We start from the raw sequence: 19,801 nt of genomic DNA, 5'->3' as shown, positions 1-19,801 counted from the left end.
GCGGCGCCGCGCCGGGGAAACGTGCGCTCGGAGCGTGATGACGCAACGGGCGTTGATTGGCCAGAGAACTGGCGGCGCGCGTGCCGGCGCCCCGCGCCCGGTCTCGGCGGAAGTGTTCGCTGCGCCCCAGGTCGGCGGGACGTGGCCGTCTGGTGTGTACGTTGCTGAGGCCCGGGGCCGCCTGTCCGGCTGCGTCCCCTCGGGCGCGCGCGTCCCCCTCCGCAGGGTGCGGGCCGAGGGGTCGAGTCGGCGTCTGGTCCCCGTCCCTTCCTCCCGGCGGAGGCGGCCCCCAGCCGTGGCCCCCTTGAGACCGCGCTGGGCGTGGCGGGCTGAGGAGCTGGGGCAGCGTTTTGGGCGGAATGAGGACAGCTGGGCCCGCTGAAGGCCTGGGTGCCTGGGAGCGGGGATCCCTCACAGGGCAGATGGTGCGGAGGGGACCTCCAGGCTGGGCGTCCCCACCCGTACAGCGCAGTGGCCACCCCGGGTCACCATCGACCCTGAAGCAACCGTGGGAATAGCTAGGGCGAGGCTGCTGCTGGGCTGATCCCCTAAGCCCGAGTGCCTCTGCGCTACAGCTATGGAGAACTCTGCAGGCAGCACAGTCCATCACCCACATTCCTCAGGAATAACCCCAAGCGCAGAGGACAGAGCTCAAAGGGGCCTAGAAGTCAAAATCTTTTAGGTTTAAACTTGCTGATTTTAACTTTCTTTCACCTAGTGAGCAGTAACCAACATGTCTGGGTGGGAGTCTTATTACAAAAACGAGGACGATGACGAAGAAGAAGAACAAGAGGAGGGCCTCGAAGCAGGTGGTGAGGAACTTTGACGTGTGTCTTTCAGTGTGAACTCTCCCTGCCTGTTTCTCTTTGAGCTCCAGCGAATCTTAACTACCTTTCTCCTTTGAGCTTTGTGAAGCCATCAAAGGCTCTTATTTAGGTCCTATCTAGTCTATGGGACATTTCTAGTCTTGAACTTCTGCAGGATACTGGTAAATTGGCAGCTATTGAGTGCCCATATGTATCTCTGAACTTAGGTATGCTTTATCACCTTTCGTGGCCCAGGTAAGACTCTCCCTCAGGCAGGAAGGTAGGTTTATTCATTCTAGGACGTTGGTTTAAAAATTCCTTCACCCAGTGCAGCCACTAGAGTAAGCCTCAGCCACATAGTTGCAAGATTTCATTCCCTCACCATTGCCTCCAGGATTGGAAGTGTATGTTCAGGCAACACAGTAACAAATAAGACTGCATACTGGTCAATTTTAATTCTGGGTAGAAAATTTTTTAAATGTTTTCATTAAAATTGAGAAACATGGGCCTTCCCGGTGGTGCAGAAGGTTAAGTCTCAGCACATCATATGCCTTTTGTGAAAAACACATCACCCCGGGTGTAATTTTTTTAATCAAAAAAACTTTTTTTCTTACATTGTTATTTTATTTTTTGTACAGTAGTTGATTTCTCTGCCTGTGTGTAGTCAATCTAGGATGTAGTCATGCCAGAAAAAATCTGAATCTGGTAAAGCCTCTCTAAGTTCTGACTAGGAAAGACTATGTTCATGGTCATCTAAAGAATGCAGCCAGCAAAATGCAGAAGCTGGGTAACTATATAACACATCTAGTTCCTCAACAGATAAATCACAAGAGGCAAAAAGACAGAAGGGATATCTCTCAATTTAGAGGCTTCAAAAACATTAAAAAATGCTAGTGTTAGGAATGTTCACTTGGATGATAAACCTATAAAGACAAATAAGTGATTTCCAAAAGGCAGGATCCTGGTTCCTCTTCAGGGGAGTGTGAGGATGTCATTTCCAGGGAACATAAGGAGGACTTAGGTGGGGGATGCAGCAAGATTCGATTTCCTGATGTAGGTGGTGGTTTTAAGGATAATCATCTTATAATTCATTAGATTATACTTTTCTCTGTTTTAGGTGAATGATCAACATGACAAATATGACCAAAAAAGCAAAAAAAAAATTTTTTTTTTTTTTTCCGCTGCAGGAGACTATAAATTCTCAGGAAGAGATAGCTTGATTTTTTTGGTTGATGCTTCAAGGGCTATGTTTGACTCTCAGGGTGAAAATGAATTGACTCCTTTTGACATGAGTATCCAGGTAAGACTACCTTTTTATCTAATTAAAAAGAACAAAGAGGGCCTCCCTGGTGGCGCAGGGGTTTACATCTCTGCTATCAGGCTGTTGCCAACCATTGCGGAATGAGTTCGATCCCCAGTCAGGGACCTGACCCACATGGCATGGCAGACCTCTGCTGTCTCATCTGCTGCTCCCCTCAGCAGTGTATTTCAGTAGATCCACCTGTTCTGCTCCTCACTCTGTCCCTGGTGAATCCTCTTACTCCCTGTACCTCTGACCTGTACCCCAGTTCTATTATGTATAAATAAATAAAATGAATCTTTAAAAAGAGGGCCTCCCTGTGGCACAAGGGGTTAAGACGCAACCTATGAAGTTTGCTGCAGCCACTGTAGCACGAGTTTGATTCCCGGCCAGAGAGCTACCCACATGGTGCAGCAGACCTCTCCTGCCTTGCCCGCTGCTCCCCTCAGCAGTGGATTTCAGTTGATTTGCCTGTTCTGTTCCCCACTCTGTCTCTGGTGAATCTTCTCACCCCCCCACAACTCTGGCCTGTACCACAGTTCTTGTGTGTATAAATAAATAAATCTTTTAAAAAAATGAAATAAAAAGAACAAACATCCCTCCCCCAAAAATATTAATACCACTTTAATAAATATGGACTCTGATAAGTATGTGTGTGAATGATAAGCAGTACCTGTAGTTGCAGCTGAAAAAGAACAGCAGTGTTAGAGAATAAGCTCATTTTGTTCTTGGTGTGAACTTGAACCCTTGGTAAATACACTTTTCCCACCTTCTGTGTTAATTAACCCTGGCACTAGAAATATACTCTTCCTTCTATAGAGATGGGGGTGTTAAGGAGGAAAGGAAGTATCTGCAATTATGGTACGGAAGTAAGTCGTTTTTGCAGGTGATACTTTGAAGTTGGCTGAAAGAGAATTACAACAAAAAGGCAACCTAACTTTAAAATGAGCATGGGACTTGAATAGACATGTCTTTAAAGATATACATATGGCCAACAAGCATATGCAGAGATGCTCAACACCTTTAGTCATTAGAGAAATGCAAATCGAGACCATAATGAGATACTACCTCACACCCACTAGGATGGCTTTAATTTATAAAATCAAGAGAAAGTTCGGGGCCTCCCCTGGTGGTGCAGTGGTTGAGCACTGGGTTGTGAGGTTGCCTGCAGCCTCTGCAGCACCAGTTCGATCCCCGGCTGCTCCCTGGCCACTGGCAAGGGTTCCACAAAAAAAAAAAAAAAAAAAAAAAAAAGAGAACATTCGGTAGTAAGTCATTAAATATGAACTAAATATGAGCTAAATTTTTATTTTTCCAGTGTATCCAGAACGTGTACACCAATAAGATCATAAGCAGTGATCGAGATCTCTTGGCAGTGGTGTTCTATGGTACCGAGAAGGACAAAAATTCTGTGAATTTCAAAAATATTTATGTCTTGCAGGAGTTGGACGTTCCAGGTCAGTAGTAATCTAAGATCAATTTCTTCCTTAGATTTGAAGGCCACCACCCTGAGCAAAGAGGGATGCTGGGAAGGCAGTGGGTGCCATCTTGGCTTAGGGGTTCAGGTGCACCTGAAGATAGGTCAGGTTCAGTTCCAGAACACCGCAGTAAAGCAAGCACCACATATAGTGAGCCACACACATGTTTTGGTTTCCCGGTACATATAAAAGTGATGATCACATTGCACTGAAATGCTGCATTTAAGTGTGCAGTAGCATCACGTCTTAAAAAACAATATACCCACCTTAATTAAATGTGACATAGACTCTAAGTGAGCCACACTGTTGGCAGAATGGCCCCGTAGATTTGTGTAGGCCTGCCACAGCACAGACCTTCGGTTTGTAAACAACACAGCATCTGCCGAGGTGCAGGAAAGCCCAGACATGGGACAAGTCGTGCCTGTGTGCTTTCTTGCACAGGGGGGTTCTTGCTGGAGTGGAGACTCTTGCTAGAAGGGATAAACAACCTCGGGGTGAGAAAGGGACGCGAGGCCCTCTGTTAGCCTGTTAGGGTGGCCAGCGACACTGTTCTGATCTCTGCCCATTTGACCCCCTTCCCTTCTCTGATAGGTGCTAAGCGAGTGCTAGAGCTCGACCAGTTTAAGGGGCAGCAGGGAAAAAAGCATTTCCAAAAGCTACTTGGCCATGGATCCGACTATTCACTGAGTGAGGTGCTGTGGGTCTGTGCCAACCTCTTTAGCAATGTCCAGTTCAAGATGAGCCACAAGCGGATCATGCTGTTCACCAACGAGGACGACCCCCATGGCAGTGACAGTGCCAAAGCCAGCCGGGCCAGGACCAAGGCCGGGGATCTCCGAGACACAGGTGGCATCCCTCCTGTTCTCTTGACTGGGCACTTAATTTTATTGCCTCTCTATAGCTGCCGTCAAGCATTCAGAGTAAAGTGAAAGAGTCTGATGAATCGGGTAGGGGTGGGGGGATATCTGGGTGATGTTCCCACTGAACGTGGCCACACCGTTAGCTGTCTGCAGACTTGACCAGGGGAAAATTCTCTTGACTTTCACGCCACCATGACTAGTGGTTATTTGATTGAGTTCTTAGAAGTCACTGTAGCAGTTAATTTCCTTAACCACTTTGTTCAAGTTATGGAAATGTTAATAATCTGGTTCTTTTTTTTTCTTTTTTTGAGATTTATTTTTATTTTCATGCATACAAGAGCTGGAGTGTAGGCCGGAGGTGTGGGGGGTCAGAGGATTCATCAGAGACAGTGGGGAGCAGAACATGTGGGTAGCTCCCTGGCGGGGTCGAACTCGTATTGCAGTGGCTGCTGATAGCTTGATAGCACTGAGACTTTAACCCCTGTGCCACCAGGGAGGAGCTCAGTCTGGTTCTTTGGGAGCTTTTAAAAACATATTTGAGCTTAATTTAAAAAAAAAAAAAAAAAAAAAAAAAATTTTTTTTTTTTTTTTGGCTGAAACTTGGTTCCCCTGCCTTTTGCCTTTGTACAGGTATCTGCCTTGACTTGATGCACCTGAAGAAAGATGGGGGCTTTGACATCTCCTTGTTCTACAGAGATATCATCAGCATGGCAGAGGATGAGGACCTTGGGGTTCACTTTGAGGAATCGGCCAGGCTGGAGGACCTGCTAAGGAAGGTTCGCTCTAAGGAGAACAGAAGCGCGTGCTCTGCAGGTGCGGCTCGGCCTGGGTCAGGTGCCCACGAGACCCGTGACAAACGCATCAGCAATGCATTCCTTGGCCACTTAACTCTGGTTGGTGCTACTCCCTCTCTGGGCTTCTCTGCCAAATCTTGCTTTGTTTCAGGATTGCATAAGCTCCTTGCTTCTCTTGCTCTGCAAAGAGCTGGTGTGCTGTTTGCCCGCTTCTTTGGGTAGACAGCTGTGGGCTAACAAATCCTCAGGTACACGCACCAGTTTATTTCTTCTCTGTAAATTGGTGATAACAGTAGTGCCTGCCTCATTAGGATATATTGTGAGGATTAAATGAGAAGCCCTTCGAAGACTAATACAGAGCAACAACATGCTTGGAGAGCAATAGGAACCGGGTTGTTAGATCGTGTTTAGAGAACTGTAACAGTGGAACCCTAGGGCTCCTCGCCGCTTCTTCCTGAAGATCCCCAGGCTTCCATTTTACATGAGTTTCCTCAATAAAAGGACTATGACCATTGGTCATTTTTTTTTTTTTTTTTTACACTTTTTTTTTTTTTTTTTTATAGAGGCATGTTTTTTTTTTATTTATTTATTTATTTGTTTGTTTATACATGCACTGGGTACAGTTAGAAGCGCGGGAGGGTGAGAGAATTCACCAGAGCCAGAGCGGGGAGCAGAGCAGGCAGAAGGACCGAAGTACACTGCTGAGGGGAGCAGCGGGCGGCAGGAGAGGTCTGCGCGCCATGTGGGACCCTCGCCCGGTGGCCGGGGAGCAGCCGGGGACCGAACCGGCGTCGCAGAGGCCGCGGGCAGCTTCGCAACCCAGCGCTCAACCGCTGCGCCACCGGGGAGGCCCCACCATTGGTCATTTTGAGCAGTTTCCAAGTTTACTGATTTTTCTGCTAGAAAATCCATGAAATCAAAGGACCCTGGTACCAGTTCATGGCTGTGGTTGTAGCTTTGTCACTGTTCTCCTTTCCCCTTAGCAACTGCTTCTCCTCAGGCAAGCTCCCTGTCCCCTCTCCTTCGCCTCCTCCTGGAAGTGATGGGATGTTGGGAAGCTCTTGCATATATGTGTGTGTGTGTGGGGGTGCAATGGCAGGGAGGATAGAAGAGCAACTCAATGTTAGATTGGCTGGGTTTCCAGTCCTGGCCCCTCTGCTGTGTGACCTGGGCCAAGTCCTGCAACTTCTCTGAGCTCAGTAAAATAGGAGCAGCAAAGGTGCTTCCATATTGGACTGTGGTGATGATTAAGTGGGAAGACGCAGGCACAACGCCCAGCATGGTGTGGTTACTTAATACGCTTCGCCTATTCTTACTATTTTGTGGGCGGGTTGTTCAAAGAGTCATAGCAAGGATATTTGACATCAATAATAAAACTGAAGCTGTTTGAGAACTCAGTGCCCAAGGCCTAGAAGATTATCAAACTTGTTCTTGCTATAACCAAGTAATAACAGTATTTTATTGCACCATTACTATGTGCCAGGCATTGTCTGAGTTTTTTTGTTAGCGTACTAATGAATTCATAATCTTCATGACAACCCTTTAAGGTAGGTAGGTTGTCATCTACTAGTGCCATTTATTAACCTGAAACCATTTCAGATGAAGTGAAACATATCCAACAGCTTGTTTTGAGATTGACATAAATATTGTGGAGCAATAATGTGTCGTAACGGCAAAGTACATGACTTCTGAATCAGACTTTCCTAGTTATTGGATGTCTGCTTGGACAAGGTAGCTACCATCTCTGAGTCTCAGTGTTTGCATCTGTACAGAGGACAATAATAAGGTTCTGTGGCAGGTGCCTGAAATGGACTTTGACTGGTTTCCTCATATTCAAACAAAATCCTGAGATGCGCGGATAGTATGGGAAGTGGTGGCTCCAGGATCGGGGTTCCAAGGACTCATGATAGTAGAAGGCGTCACCTCAGTCATATTCTTCTCTGGTCATTGCTTTAGACCTCGCCTCTCAGAGCATGGGCCTGAGCCTGTGTCAGTTGGTCCCACTTGGCCAGGGGAGGCCATAGCACCTTAATATTCCCCCAAAACCTCAGTGTGGTAGGGTGTTTCCCAAAGAAAAATTGGGATTTCATTATTAAAAGCAAGGGAAGGGGCCTCCTCGGTGGCGCAGCGGTTGAGCGCTGGGTTGCGAAGCTGCCCGCGGCCGGTTCGATCCCCGGCTGCTCCCCGGCCACCGGAGGAGGGTCCCGTATGGCGCGCAAACCTCTCCTGCCGCCCGCTGCTCCCCTCAGCAGTGTACTTGGGTCCTTCTGCCTGCTCTGCTCCCCGCTCTGGCTCTGGTGAATTCTCTCACCCTCCCGTGCTTCTGACTGTACCCAGTGCATGTATAAACAAAACAAACAAACAAACCAGCAAACAAATAAATAAAGCATGCCTCTATAAAAAAAAAAAAAAATTATAAAAAAAATAAAAAAAAAATAAAAGCAAGGGAAGGATACTAGACAAGCAGAAATAGCAGCTGCTGCACACAAGACCCGTTGTTAGGGTGACCAATGGGGCAGGGTGGAGAGTAATCAGTGGGGCAGTTGGTGTGGGGCTAGGCCCAGTGAAAACGCCCACCGTCTTCTTTGTTACGGCACATTCTTTATCATTTTAAGTATTCAGCAGTACATTCACAAACTCATTTTGGGAGCCAGCCTCTGACAAGATGTTATAGCAAACGCCATATGTAGTTAAAATGCATGAGAATTACATCCTAAGGGCTTGTTTGGGATAGTTGTAGAAAATAAAAGAAATGAAGGCTTGGGGGCCATGAGGGAATTTTAGATAGGCCATGAGGGAATTTAAATCTTTAAGTCTTTTTATTATGCTTTTTTATTTTTCTCTCTCTCAGGTTGAAGCTGAAGCTCAACAAAGACATAGCACTCACTGTTGGCATTTACAACATGGTCCAGAAAGCTTTCAGACCTCCTCCAGTGAGGCTGTATCGGGAGACAAATGAACCAGTGAAAACCAAGACTCGAACGTTTAATGTAAATACAGGCAGTTTGCTTCTGCCCAGTGACACCAAGAGGTCCCAGGTGGGTCGGCCTTCTCTCTGAATTTCGCCCCGTTGAAGAGCTAACCGGGCAGGAGACGGGGACCAGCCTCGTGATTTAAGGAGTTTGCGCGTGCACAGCTTTCTAGACAAGCTGGTAAAACAGAAAGTTGCTGCTCCTTGGAATCAGACCAGTGATACCTGGAGAGCTAGGCTGGTAGAGCAGATGTTGGTGAAAACCAGCCTTGGGTCACTGAGCAAGTGCTGCTGGGAGTCTTCGCAGGCATCCCCCTTGATGGGAAGATACTTTGATGTCAGCTGGGGAGCAGGGAGCAGGGAAGGTGTGGTAGGGGTGAAGTGCACCCTTTTTCTTCTTTTTCTTTTCTTTTTTTTTTTTTTGTGGGACCCTCGCCGGGGAACGAACCAGAACCGGCGCTGCAGAGGCTGCGGGCAGCCTGGCAGCCCAGTGCTCAACCGCTGCACCACCAGGGGAGGCCCTTTTTTGGTTTGTTTTTAAGGAAAGAATTTTTAGGCCACTCCAACCAATTGTTTCCTGTGTTTTGAAATGATCCAGATCTGCCTTTCTTCACTGAAGGCGCAGAGACGTCCAGTGCAGTCTCCCCTCATCCTCTCAGCATCGCTCCCTCTGGAAGGGTCTGATATCTAGAATTAAAATCCCATGAGTCATCCTTTCAAATTACGTAAAATATGGGAGAGATTTTTGCTCAAGTTCAGGACCTAGAAGTATCAGCTAAGTGACTAAAATTAAGATATTAGTATTTTGGTTCCGCCGGATGACATGGTTTTGGAATGCCAATTTCAAGCCAGGGTCTTGCCCTACTTTCCCAAGGAGAAAACCAGAAATTTCCTTTACCATTTTGGAAGCAGCTAGTTTTCCATCTTGGCTATTCACAGGCAGACCCTCCTCTATTCACTGAAGATTTTTCTTGACCTTTTGTCCCTAAAAGGGTTTTGTTTTTGTTCATAAAACTCAAATTTGACTTAACTGAGTTCTGTTACTAAATTGCATATCTAAGATCAAAACGTAAACATTCACCTTTGGAAGTAATAAGTATGCCTGGGCATATCTGCCTCCCACTCTGACCCAGCTGGGCACCTGTCATAAAGAGGTGTGGTTGGAGCACCCCGAGTCAGTGCTGACGCTGAGTGCTCGGTGTGTTAAGTGAGGGAGGGCGGTGGCGCAGCAGTTGAATGCTGGGTTGCAAGGCTGCCCGCGGCCTCTGCAGCGCCGGTTCAATCCCCGGCTGCTCCCCGGCCACCAGAGGAGGGTCCCGCATGGCGCGCAGACCTCTCCTGCCGCCCGCTGCTCCTCTCAGCAGTGTCCTTCGGTCCTTCTGCCTGCTCTGCTCCCCGCTCTGGCTCTGGTGAGTTCTCTCGCCCTCCCGCGCTTCTGACTGTACCCAGTGCTTGTATAAATGAACAAACAAATAAATAAATAAAAACATGCCTCTATAAAAAAAAAAGTATATTAAAAAAAAAAAAAGTGAGGGAGGGACTCAACACTCGAAGAGCAGGACACCAGCCAGACCCGGCTTGCAGTCCCTTTCCACTGTCCCCTTGGAACAGGTGACCAACCAGATGAACCTCAGTTTATTTGTAAAACAGTTTTTAACCTCAACCTGGGAGGGTTGTTACCAAATATAGATCCGGTGACAGATGTGACTTGCCTGCCAGGCTCTTGGGAAGTGCTCCCTCCAGTGGTAGGGGAGACCCCTGCTGGGCCTGCTCGGGAGAACTTGCTGGTGTCTTGTGGCAACTTGCACTGCATCTCCATGGAACCTCTACACCTCACTCCTGTCCTCCTGTCCTCCTACTTTAGATCTATGGGAACCGGCAGATTGTGCTTGAGAAAGAAGAAACAGAACAGCTGAGACGGTTTTACGAACCAGGTTTGCTTCTCATCGGGTTCAAGCCCTTGGTAATGCTGAAGCAGCACCAATACCTGAGGCCCTCCCTGTTTGTGTACCCCGAGGAGTCCCAGGTGAATGGTAAGTGGTGGAGCCCAGCGGGTGAGCTGGGGAGACCGACGGTGCTCCCCCTGAGCAATCTCCTCATGCTGGAAACCGCAGGACAGGCTTTAACGGGGTCTTTTAAAAGTCTTCCGTGGGCAAATCCGTTTTGGAAATGTGGGGCTAAACAAATGACAGATTTTTTTGGGGCCTCTGATATGCTTGTGTGCTTTGCTGATACCCAGGAGGGGCAATGATTAGCATTTTAGAAACCTACGGCTTCAGAGAGTTGGAAATAAAAACAAAAGGATCAGCCTCTTCCCTCGTGTTGATAGTAGTGCCTGCGCCGCCCACCTTCCTCCGAGCCGCTGTGGCCAGGCCCGCCGCCCCATGTGACCTGACTGGTTTTCATGAACAACTAGGGCGTCTGTCCTTAATCTAATGTCAGTAAGAGGGGGCTGACATTAACCGTCCACACTCAAAAGTGGAGTGTTTGAGGTGTCCAGGCTTCTGCCTCTAGAAGATGCCTTTTTTTTTTTTTTTTTTAATAGAGGCATGTGTTATTTATTTATTTATTTTTTTTATTTGTTTTTGTTTATACATGCACTGGGTACAGTTAGAAGCGCGGGAGGGTGAGAGAATTCACCAGAGCCAGAGCGGGGAGCAGAGCAGGCAGAAGGACCGAAGTACACTGCTGAGGGGAGCAGCGGGCGGCAGGAGAGGTCTGCGCGCCATGTGGGACCCTCCTCCGGTGGCCTGGGAGCAGCCGGGGATCAAACCGGCGCTGCAGAGGCCGCAGGCAGCTTCGCAACCCAGCACTCAACCGCTGCGCCACGGGGGAGGCCCTAGAAGATGCCTTTGCTGCCCCCTTTTCCCCTCAGCTTTGGGCCCATCACCCCTTATCTTTTGGAGCATCATAACCCTCCAGAGGCATAAAAGAAAGTGGATGCCAAGTTGTGGGTTGGTCACGGGCTCAGAGGGAAGAGGAGGGGGCGCCTCTGGAGTACACTCGGTGACGGTTGCTTTCCAGGGAGCTCGACCCTGTTCAGTGCTCTGCTCACCAAGTGTCTGGAGAAGGAAGTCGTGGCACTGTGCAGATACACCCCCCGCCAGAATGTCCCCCCTCATTTTGTGGCCTTGATGCCACAGGAAGAGGAGCTGGATGACCAGAAAGTTCAGGTGACTCCCCCAGGTAAGTGGAAGAGATTTTCCACGCTTCTCAACCTTTCTCGGGCTTCAGAATCACTCCTGGGGTCCCAGCTCAGACCTGGGAACCAGAGCCCCTGGGAACAGGGCCTGGGAAATGCGTTTTTAAGGTCTGCAGGTGAGTTTGGTGCACAGCTAGGGAAGGCTGCAAATGTGGTCATGCAGCGCACCCCCGCACACCGGGGGTGGCCCGACCACACGGGCCTGCGTGCACGTCACTGACACAGTCACGAGACCTCACTGCTGGCACCGCCCCTTGTCAGAAGCCATTTTGGCACCCTGGCAGCGTTGGGTGTGTGGTTTACCTGTGCTAAAGCAGCGAGGCACAGTGCGAAGACCAGGGTTCCATGGTCAGATACGATAGTCTTACATGTTGGGAAGCGGCTTTTCTTTGCTTCAGGCCACCTCTGCCACTTGTTACCTGGCCAACTTGGGCAGATAATTTACACTTTCTGTTTTTGTTCCTTATCTGCAAAGAGAATTCTGGAATACCTTTTTCTCAAGGTGGTTTCACATTTGAAATCTGTTAATAAATGTATTAGCACAAAGTAGCCAGCAGGTGGCGGTCTTCCTTCTCATTTAGCCTAGCTGATGCCCATGAACTTGAGAAAGGAACTCTTCCGGCAGGAGACATTTCTAGCCCTGACCATCAGAATTCTTGGGAGTAACTTTGCATGTTGGTTTTCCAGCTCTTGTCTCTCAGCTCCAGTTCCACCCTTTCACTCTGTGCTGCTGAAGCTGAGACTCTCCTTTGCTTGCTGGCCTTGGGTGAAGCTCTGTCAATAGTAGGTGCTACAGGGAGATATTAGGGCAGGGGAGAGCGAAGGGGCTCACTCCTTCCTTGCGGTCAGTGCAGTCAGTGTGCCAGGAAGGGCCCTTCACCTGGCGGCAGCAGCTGGTCCCAGTCCAGATTTTTCATTTCTGTAGAACCAGCCAGTAACCGGAACAAGATCACTTGACAACCCTCTCCTCTTCCCATCTAGCGCGCGTGCGGTAAAGGGAGGGAACAGGACGCAGACTGACACTCAGAGGAGGGCTAGATGGAGCTGAGACTTAGCCTGCTAAGAAGGGGGCATAGTCCAGCTGGCTCTGGACAGAACGGTACGGCCAGCTGCTGCTGCTGCCCAGAAGGAGACTTTGCCAGGCAGCACCAACAGGGCATCTGCCTTCCCTACTCCCTCTGGACGCTCCATGCAGCATCCAGCAGGAATCAGCTGATAAGGAGAAATGGGACTTGTGGGGCCCCAGCCCCAGCTTCAGAGGAGATAGAAGGGTGGAGTTGGAGCTGAGCGACGTTTGACAACTCAGTAACTGAAACCTTTTGCTAGGTCAAGTCTCAGAAAACTCACCTCCCTTCTCCAGGCTTCCAGCTTGTCTTCCTACCCTATGCCGACGATAAACGGAAGGTGCCCTTTACTGAAAAAGTCCTTGCAAACCCGGAGCAGGTAGACAAGATGAAGGCCATTGTTCAGAAGCTCCGCTTCAAGTACCGGTGAGTGGAGGGTCCAGTTTAAGCTTTTCTTCTGGAAATGCCTCCTGAGTTGAAAGTCTTACTGGAAATTCCAGTTGTGCATAGAGCAAGAGATCATGATTTTATTCTTTCCACTTAGCTGATAGGAGCTGGCCTTTTCAGAGCCAGAGAGTCTTCCATATCAAAGACTCTGGAATGTTGCTGAACGCTCACAGCTGCTCAACTTGTGCTTAGAGAGCCAGAGCTGCTCATTGGGCAGGTTCTCGGAAGCAGCAGCAAGAAGACTGCTAGCTGGCCTTCTCCATGGTTGCTGTCTCTCCCACAGTGAGTGGGAGTTAGTGTGTGAATTGTGGGGGGATTAAAAGGCTGATCATCTGGTTCTCATCTGCCCCTCCCACGTGCACTTGGGCCCTCTCAGAACCCACACGATGTGACCCCAGGTGTAATTTTCTTCCGCTTTCCCTCCGTTGTCTCTGGGCTCCTTCCCTGCCTTTGCCTACCTCTGGGCAAAGTAATACTAGCCCCCTCCAAATGTCGCCTGCTCGTGATGTCCTTTATTGGGCAAAGGGAAGCATTATTAAGAGTCTCCCGTGTGCCAGCACTGCTCTAGATACAACTCTAACCTTGTCTGAAAAGCTGGGTCTTATGCCCCCTATGGGGGAAGAAGAGGCTTGGAAGAGTGAGGCAGCCTTGCGGACCCCCCCCGCCGGAAGTAGGCCTTGCCGGCCCTGCGGTCTCTGCTCGCGTGCTGCGGCTGCTGCGCGGCCTCCTCATCTCCCCTCCGCCACCGTCTGGCCTCATCTTTTCTCTGGACTCTGGCCTGCCGCCTCCATTCCTCTCTCTGCCCATGGCTGCCGGGGACAGACCCAGGGGCAGGCCGCGTTTGCTTTTAAATCCGCTCTTGGCTCTCTAGCATCAGAGGATACATTGAAAACTGGAGAGTCGATTCCAGCAAGAGACCAGTTTCCCAGTTCTTGTCTTGGAGTGTTTTTTCACGGCTGGCCTTGGACCTGTGCTTCCTGAGTTGGGCTTAATTTTTTTTATTTTATGAAAAAATGTTCATGTTTTTATTTCTTAGCGTATGCATGTGGTTGTTACTGTCTTACCAGAAGCGACAGCTTTGAGAACCCAGTACTGCAGCAGCACTTCAGGAACCTGGAGGCCTTGGCTTTGGATTTGATGGAGCCCGAACAGGCGGAAGACCTGACCTGTAAGCAGGCGCTGGCTCGGCTGAGACGGTCTTTTCATGGGAGGCTTTTTGGTCCATTCCACTCTGGACCAGTAGTGTGGGTACATTTCCTAGCCTGCTTAAAAGGCTTGATTTCACTGTCCAGACTCTCCACGAGATTTCTAGCCCAGTTTAGTGCCCCAGTTGGGAATGGTTCCGTGGTGAGAGGAGGAGGAGCAAGGCTTCTGAGACCTGCCTCCGAACTAGGCCACCCCCGGACTACATGTCGGTCAAGGTCAACGAACAATCTCTGCCGTTTGCTGAGTGCTCGCAGTGTGCCTGCCCCTGCCGCCCCGCGTCCACTCGCTTCGTCCCCACAACTGGGCAGGCATCCTTGTTTCAGCTCGGGAGGGCGTGACTTGCCCAAAGCACAGGTGTAACTGGTGGGTCTAGACTTAGAACCTGTGAGTGGCCCAGAGCCCTTGCCTTGAGCCTCTCCAGACTGGGCTGTGCCTGAGAACCCCCCACTGGTGACCTCCGGCCCCCCCCACCCCCCGTGGTGACGCACTCTGCCCCCGCACGAGGCCCTGCCCTAGTCTCTTCCGAAGCTGGTTCTCAGTGCTCCCACGTCCCAGCTATTGGACTTTGGGCAAGACATTTAACCTCTCTGCTTTTCTCCGTAAAGCTGGAATCGGGTTTAAGTTCCTTAGATTGAAAACTCTAAAGCATATAGGAGAGGACCTTCTGGCAGAAGTACTCATCCCCTGTAGCTCCAAAGGTGTGGGGTACACGTTAGGCAGACTTTGGGGGATGCTTTCGGGCCAGGTCCATTGCCTTCTTGGGGGCCCTTCCTCCAGGGTTAGGTGCTTCTCCTGGTCCTTGCAGAGCTGCAATCGGACAGGAAACCCGGACTTACAACCCACCAAGCCATTCTTCTTGTGTTTGGATTTTCTAGTACCCAAAGTTGAGGCCATGGATAAAAGACTGGGCTCCCTGGTGAAAGAGTTCAAGGAACTTGTCTATCCACCAGGTTACGACCCCGAGGGCAAGGTTGCCAAGCGGAAACAAGGTGAGGAGTGGGTGCGTATATCCTGTGGGTTATTTTTTAAATTGTCTTTAGGGTCCAAACACAGAAGACAATTTCTCTTCAGAAGTTTCTATACATACCTACATGCTTACTTATACAAACATACATATTTCAGCACAAAAAGCTAGTTCTTTTTCGAGTTTGCTATTTTGTTACTTAGCAGTGTTTGTTGGACAGTTACTTATATCCACAATTACATAACTGCCTCATCTAAAAAAATTTTTTTTTTAAAGGTCTAGTAACTTTTTTTTTTAACTTTTTTTTAATAGGTTTTATTTTTTAATAGAGGCATGTTTTATTTATTTGTTTGTTTGTTTGTTTGTTTATACAAGCACTGGGTACAGTCAGAAGCGCGGGAGGGTGAGAGAATTCACCAGAGCCAGAGCGGGGAGCAGAGCAGGCAGAAGGACCGAGGTACACTGCTGAGGGGAGCAGCGGGTGGCAGGAGAGGTCTGCGCGCCATGTGGGACCCTCCTCTGGTGGCCGGGGAGCAGCCGGGGATCGAACCGGCGCCGCAGAGGCCGCGGGCAGCTTCGCAACCCAGCACTCAACCGCTGCGCCACCCGGGAGGCCCTAAAAATTTTTTTGTTGAAGTAACATTGCATCATAACATTACCCACCTCATTTTATTTATTTATTTTTAAAGATTTATTTATTTATGCATACAAGAACTGGGGTACAGGCCAGAGGTGTGGAGGGTGAGAGGATTCACCAGAGACAGAGTGGGGAACAGAACAGGCAGATTGACTGAAATACACTGCTGAGGGGAGCAGCAGGCAAGTCAGGAGAGATCTGCTGCGCCATGTGGGTAGCTCTCTGGCCAGCCGGGGATGGAACTCGTGCTACAGAGGCTGCGGAGAGCTTCATAGGTTGCGTCTTAACCCCTTATGCCACCAGGGAGACCCCCCACCTCATTTTTTAAGATTAAGGCAATGGATAGAGGGACCCAGTGCATCCAGCCAGAGTGTCAGTGCCAGTGCCACGTGCCTCAGAGAAAGTGGTACCTTGGCTAAGAAGGGGTGGGTATGCTTCCCTGCACTCTCACCGGCCCTGGACTTCATATACTTAAAAAAAGTTCCCAGATGGTATCACTTACATGTGGAATATAGAGAAACAAAGCAGAGGGTCAGATAAAAGCAAACCAGCAACAAGCCTTGACATCTCTCTACAAAACTGAGGCAACCAGAAGGGGAGAGTGGCAGCGTGGGTCCTTTGAAACATGGAGAAGGATTGTTAGGGCTTTGGTGATGGGTGTGGTATGAAAACGTACATTTGTACAGGTTTGAACCTATGATCCCTAAAAGAAATGCAGGGACGTAAACCAACCTCACCTCAATAAACAATTGGGAAAAATTTTTTTCACAAAAAAAAGTTTTCCCAAAAGAGGGAAAACTATGCTGTTTGATTTGTAATTGTCTCTTATGAGTAAAATATAATTTATTGGATTTTTTTTTTCCTGTGAACTTCTGGTTAGTGCCTGTTGGGCAGCCATCCCACGCCGGGCAGGTTCATTGTTGATTCGAGCAGATGAAAGGAGAACTTGGCGCTTTCGCTGTATCTAACACGTCTTTAATGCTGAATCGGGGGACTGGGCCCACAAGCCAGCAGCAACTAAGCCCCCAGGAATTTCCCTTTTATTTTATTTTTTTTAAAGATTTACCTACACAGTAATCGGGGTGCAGGCCAGAGGCACTGGAGGGTGAGAGGATTCACCAGAGACAGAGTGGGGAGCAGAACAGGCAGATCGACTGAAATACACTGCTGAGGGGAGCAGCAGGCGAGCCAGGGGAGGTCTGCTGCGCCATGTGGGTTGCTTCCTGGCCAGCCAGGAATCGAATCCATGCTGCAGAGGCTGTGGACAGCTTCATAGCTTGCATCTTAACCCCTTGCGCCTCGGGGAGGCCCGAGTGGGTCCTTTCTTACCCCTAAACCCGATACTCCCTTTACCGTGACCGTGACATTTGTCTGGACAGCATGTTGGGGTCTCTCACCCCACTTCTGGTTTAGGTCATAACCCTTTTGGCTGAATCTGGTTAAGACAGACTGAATTTGGGCCTGAAATTCTTTGAAGATCTGTGAGCCGCCGGTGCAGTGGGTTGGGGGGCAGGCGATGCTGTGCTTTCTCCCCTTCCAGTCCCGAGCGCCGCCTCAGTCTCCTGAGCCCTGGCACAGAGCGTCACCTGTGCACGGCCCAGGGATTTAGTGTTCGCCCACTCGGCCTGCACGTTTCACCACCATGTGGGGTGCTCTGGAATTGCTTTCTGAAGTGAGGAAGAACTTGCTCACCCAGAGTGAGGGGAGTGCTCACACTGCTCCGACCCCTCCCGAGAGTGCTACGTTCTGCATTTTATGCTTCAGGGAAGCGGCCTTGCCTAGACACCTGCCTACCTGGGCAGTGTGGGAGGCAGCCCAGACAGATAGAAAATGGCTCACCACAGCCCGGGCCACCTGAGGGCCCCTGCACCCCTGGGAGCATTTCCCTCACACCCTCTGGGTCTTGTTTTTCCCAGACAGTGAAAGTCCTGGAAGCAAAAAGCCCAAGGTGGAGTTATCTGAAGAGGAGCTGAAGGCCCACGTCAACAAGGGCACCCTGGGCAAGCTCACTGTGCCCATGCTGAAGGAAGCCTGCAGGACATTCGGGCTGAAGGGTGGGCTGAAGAAGCAGGAGCTGCTGGACATGCTCACCAAGCACCTCCAGGACTGACCGGAGACCCCATGGCTGGCCACCTGGCTTGGTTCTCCAGCAGTTAAAAAACGTCGCTCACGCACTTGACAGAAGCCAAGGACGTGCCCCCCATCCCCTTTGCTGTGCTTTCCTCTGCTGTCTGAATAAAGAGCTCTAATTTTGTCCTGTGTACTGCTTTTTAGTGTGAAGGAGAGCGATGTCTGCCTGCATCCAGAGACCACTTGCCACTCACCGTTAGCTTAACTTTCTCTCCCACTGGAAACACACCGCCATCAGTGGAAACAGTAGAAACAGACAATAAGGGTGGGGAGAGTGATGATCAAGGATGGTGAGCATTCCTCAGAAGTGACAGCCCTAGCAAGATGAGGTCCTCTGCTCCCACCTGTTTCCTTTAAACGTTATCTTATTAAGATCTAAAGACCAGGGCCTCCCCGGTGGCGCAGCGGTTGAGCGCTGGGTTGTGAAGCTGCCCGCAGCCTCTGCAGTGCCAGTTCCATCCCCAGCTGCTCCCCGGCCACCGGAGGAGGGTCCCACACGGCGCGCAGACCTCTCCTGCCGCCCGCTGCTCCCCTCAGCAGTGTCCTTCGGTCCTTCTGCCTGCTCTGCTCCCCGCTCTGGCTCTGGTGAATTCTCTCACCCTCCCGCGCTTCTGACTGTACCCAGTGCTTGTATAAACAAATAAATCTTAAAAAAAAAAAAAAAAGATCTAAAGACCAGATTTCAGAAGCAATAAGAACAGAACAACAGAACATTTCTAATTCTGGTACCGTATGCTTTATGAGTAAATAGCAACCCCCTCATGGTGCATTTTCTCTTAATGTGACTTCAAGTAATTAAAGCCATGTTTTCTAGTGCACTAGGAATTTGGCATCAGTGGTTATTCTTGCTTTTCAGGGGAGCTGTAGATGTTGAAGGTGAGAGGGCTTAATACCAGGAGGCAGAGGAGGGGGGAGTGTCTCCCTTTTTCTTCCTTTCCCATCCAGCCTCCCTGTCCCTTTCCATACTCCAGGGATGACTTGAGATGCAGGGCTTGCAGGTCCTGTGTCTTGTAGGAGTAGGATGAGCACAGCACGAGGGGAGTATAGAGGGTCAAATCACTCCTGTCAGATTTTCAGCTTTGGATTCGTGCTCTGAGCTTTATGGTTTTTTTTTTTTTCATTTTGTTTAGTTATACAAAAACTGGGGTACATGTCAGAGGCACAGGAGGGTGAGCGAATTCACCAGAGACTGAGTGGGGAGCAGAACAGGCAGACTGACTGACGACACTGCTGAGGGCGGCAGTGGGCGAGGCAGGCGAGAGAGGTCTGCCACACCATGTGGGTTTCTCCCTGGCCAGCCAGGAATCGAACCCGCGCTGCAGAGGCTGCGGACAGCTTCACAACGTGGTGCTCTACCCACTGTGCCACTGGGGAGGCTCTTGTTTTTGTTTTTTAACCTGTTTTTCCTTTTATTGGTTTAGATTAATTTTCCAATAGAGATGCTTTTGAGGATACCGCACGATAATGCAAAGCCATTTACTATAGTACATGCTCGTTCCTGTTGAGAAATTAATTCATGCCTCTTAAGTGAGGCCTGCTGGAAACTGGCTTCTAAAGGGAGTGACTAATTCTACAAAGGAAGATTCAGGCAGGCAGGTATGTAGGAGGGTAAGAAGAGACCATCGCTGGACCTTGGTTTTCAACCCTGGCGTTCCAGGCTAGGAAGAGAAGCCTGGGTGACTGCCAGGCTTTTCTGTGTCCTCTTGAGTGGCCTTCCCCAAGCCTAGGTTACTTCCCTTTCTTTTCATATTTATAAAAAGAAAACGACTACAAAGGCAAGCAACAAACACCCAGCAGTAAATAACCATCTGGAACCTGAGCCATGTTAGAAACGAGCCCTCGTCGGTGATAAATGGCGGTCGCGAGGTCTGTCTCCCCTGCAAGGAATGTCGCCGCCTCTGCTGTGGGGTCTCCGGGCAGGACCACCACGCCGGAGGGAGCT

General features: G+C 49.7%; 1 protein-coding gene across 1 annotated transcript; it reads left to right on the top strand.

Annotated features, from left to right (window-relative positions):
- Positions 1 to 733: 733 nt before the first annotated feature.
- Positions 734 to 17,969, top strand: XRCC6 (X-ray repair cross complementing 6; the record flags this gene model as incomplete). Its single annotated transcript, XM_084254938.1, is given in 13 exon segments — positions 734 to 812; positions 1,994 to 2,106; positions 3,425 to 3,563; positions 4,176 to 4,430; positions 5,075 to 5,233; positions 5,236 to 5,257; positions 8,090 to 8,276; positions 10,074 to 10,242; positions 11,234 to 11,395; positions 12,772 to 12,901; positions 13,990 to 14,090; positions 15,004 to 15,117; positions 17,646 to 17,969. Coding segments are annotated over 13 exon segments (1,824 nt in total). The 3' UTR covers positions 17,840 to 17,969.
- Between the last annotated feature and the right edge of the window lie 1,832 nt (positions 17,970 to 19,801).

The sequence above is a fragment of the Talpa europaea genome (assembly GCF_964194135.1).
Source record: "Talpa europaea genome assembly, chromosome: 15".
In the NCBI taxonomy this organism is placed as follows: Eukaryota; Metazoa; Chordata; class Mammalia; order Eulipotyphla; family Talpidae; genus Talpa; species Talpa europaea.
The sequence above is the reverse complement of the archived record's forward strand: the minus strand, read 5'-3'. Positions and strand labels throughout refer to the sequence as shown.